The 3152-nt window shown below is 38.0% G+C and overlaps 1 protein-coding gene across 1 annotated transcript; it reads left to right on the top strand.

Annotated features, from left to right (window-relative positions):
* Nucleotides 1–1390: 1390 nt before the first annotated feature.
* Nucleotides 1391–2398, top strand: PCYB_101500 (hypothetical protein; the record flags this gene model as incomplete). The annotated part of the gene is made up of 2 exons (XM_004222699.1): nucleotides 1391–1820; nucleotides 2385–2398. 2 exons carry the CDS (start codon nucleotides 1391–1393, stop codon nucleotides 2396–2398), a joined length of 444 nt encoding a protein of 147 aa, XP_004222747.1.
* Nucleotides 2399–3152: the final 754 nt, after the last annotated feature.

Raw genomic sequence — 3152 nt, 5'->3', positions numbered from 1 at the left:
AGCATGTAGAATCAGAACGACACAAATCATATTGCCTTTCGAGAGAAAACTTCCTTTTGCGTCGTGATTTTTGCTTGCATGCGGGTCTTTCTTACGCATAAGGATATGTGCATAGCCACGCGGCACATGCGCAGTGCACACATGTACAAATGTACAAAAGTACAAAAAGTACAAATGCACATGAGGGCGTAATTATCCCCCCATCCCCACCCCTTCGGTTCGTCTTTTTCCAGTTCCTGTTTCGAGGCCACAACTATTTATATGGCTTTTTTTTTTTTTTTTTTAAAGTACAAAATAGTGAATTTAAAAAATAAATTTTAAAAAAAAATATATTTATACAATTCTACATATGTAGAAACAAAAACAAAAAAATGGTGTGCCTTTTCGTTAATTTTCTTATCTGTCAAATTTTCCGCCACCCACAATTTTTTTTCCCTTTATTTCTCACCCCTGCTAAGTGAAGATATACATATGCATATACTCGTATATGTATGTAGCTCCGCACGAATGAAAACTTCAAATGCATTTTTAAAAATCCTGTTTTGCAACAAAATTAAATGAAAAGTTATTTACACGTAAAGATTTAATTTAAAAATTAAAAATTTATACGTTCGTACAAGATTTTTTCTCCTCCCCTTTTTTTATAATCAGCGTGGTTATGAAACAAAATCACATGCTTTTTTTTTTTTTTTTTTTAAGCTCTCTCTCATTGTTATGTTTTTATCTGTATAGCAATTAAAAACACTTTACAGATTTATTTTTTTTTTTCCCCTACATCACTTGCGTAAACGAGGGAATACCCCTTTACAGAATAAAAGGCAAGAAAATAAAGGAGCCAAATATATAGTATGTACACTCAGAATTGTCTATAAAAATGATCCAATTTTGTTCTGCATCCCGCAGGAAAGTATAAGCACTTCCAAAGGTTGCTTGTCATTCCTTTTTTTTTTTTTCTCAAAAGAATAAGCGCACGAATGGGAGAGCATCCATACACGCGTATATATGTACATGTGCCGACACTTGCACTTTTCCGAGACGCAACTCTGCGCAGCTAACAAATAGCACAGAAGGTGTAACCCTTGGGTGTACTTAGCATCACCCTCTGACTCCTCTTGCACAAGAAAAAAAAGAGTATTTTGTGTTTACTAGACACGTCCATAGATATTCTCCATTTAAGCGACACACATTGGTGCGTCATCCCAGTTGGGAGAACACACACCGCCGATTAGAAGCAGAGAGAAAAAGGAGTAGTTCGCCCGTTTGCTTTGTTTGCTTTGCTTGCTTTATTTGCTTTGTGTGCTGCCTCGCCAGGATACCCCCCCTTCACCCCGTACCCCTTACTTACGCAACTGCGTATCAACCCAACCGCTGCGCAACCTATCGCTCCAACATGGATTACACCCTTAATGACGACTGGATCATGAGGAGGAACAAAATATTTTGCGACGTCATAAATAACCTAGTGACGACTTTCTACGAGATTCAGTACAAGTTCTTCTTTGTTAAAAGTGAACTCCTGCACATAAATGAAACCATAAGTCACGTGGACATACTGCGCAGCATAGAGTACAACCTATTCCACGTAATCATCACATTTGTTATTGATTGTAAAGCTTTGTATAATCTGAAAAATGCAATCAATAAAACATTCCAGGTTTCCGATCGAAGTCGTGTTTCTTACTATTACTATCTCTTTGAACATGAGAAATTTATGGAATTATTTAAAAAGTTGGAATCCTGTATGATAGGGTGTCAGAAGTTAAACACTTATTTGTCGCGCCAAATCGACAGACTGAAGAATAACATGGCTATGACAAAATGTAACCATGCATGAAATAGCTAAGGAGGCAGAGCAATAAGGACGTGGTGAGGAGGGGGGGTTAGTGTCCTTGTTGCTGTTACGAGAGCGCAATGGGTCTTCATCTGGGAAAGGCCCCAAAACGGTTAAAAGAGGAAGCTGCACCAGAGGGAGAAGGCGCTGGAGGGACCACCTAGAAATTTTGAACCAACAGAGGAATGACAAAACAAGGGTGACGCGAACAGTGGCAAACGGAGTTAATCGTTTGACACAGATGGAGACGTGGATGGCGGCACGGACCGCGACGCGCTTAGCCACAGATGTGGTAACACGGGACGATGCACACTTGGCACCCCTGTAGAGGCGTAAATCCGCAGCGACCACCCACTTGTTTTAAAGCCTCGCACACTATAAACGTGTGCACAAATTTGTTCAACACCTTAGTTTGCACGTATGTGTGCACATATGCATATCAGCCCACGTGTGCATATGTCTGTTTTAGTCTTTACGAATTAATTTTTGTATTTTTATTATGTTTTCTTTTCTTTTCTTTTCTTTAATTTTTTTTTTTTTTTTTTTTAATTAGGTTTGCACTTTTGAACAGACAACTTCCCTTGTACCATAAAATAAACCACTGCACAAAATGTATATCTTCTTTTCCTCATGGTGTGAACCGCTCGGTCGAATTTCTGCACAAAAATACCTATGTTGAGATGGCTGAGCTGTTTTTCTTAGGCTCCTCTAGGAAGGATTACTACGAGCATCACAAGGTGTCCATGCCATAGGGGTACCCCCCAAAATGTGTTATAAAATTCCCTCCTTTAAAGGTTCAAAAAAGGGAAAGAAAAATGCTTAACCTGGTTGCTCTCTCTCTTCCGTATTTATATGGCAGAACGACCCATGATTTGACACCTTCCTGTTTTAAGGGCGAATGTTTACAGTTCTGTCTTCCTACCCCTGATGGAAGGGCAAAGACAGGAGTGCCACAAACGTTGGCATCACTAATAGTCAGGGTTCAGGGTTCAGGGTTCAGGGTTCAGGGTTTTCGTATCACGCGTGATCCATTTTGTTCAGAAAAAAAAAATAAATAAATGAGCACAAACAGAGTTATAAGTAGTTTTAACAAGGAAGAGCTTAAGATAACCCAAATAAAACTACCAAATATTTGCACATAAAATTGAGCTGAAAAAAAAAAAGAAAATTCATATTGAACAGAAAAAGCATTGTTCTTGTAATTTTTTTTTGAAGGAACCGCACTAATATAAAATTAATTGAAATAATTTATAAATACCGAGATTTTAAAAAAATCCTTAGCATATCATAATATAGCAAAAAAAATAACAAAACGTACGTT

This window comes from Plasmodium cynomolgi, chromosome 10, assembly GCF_000321355.1.
Source record: "Plasmodium cynomolgi strain B DNA, chromosome 10, whole genome shotgun sequence".
NCBI classification, from domain to species: domain Eukaryota; phylum Apicomplexa; class Aconoidasida; order Haemosporida; family Plasmodiidae; genus Plasmodium; species Plasmodium cynomolgi.
The sequence above is the reverse complement of the archived record's forward strand: the minus strand, read 5'-3'. Positions and strand labels throughout refer to the sequence as shown.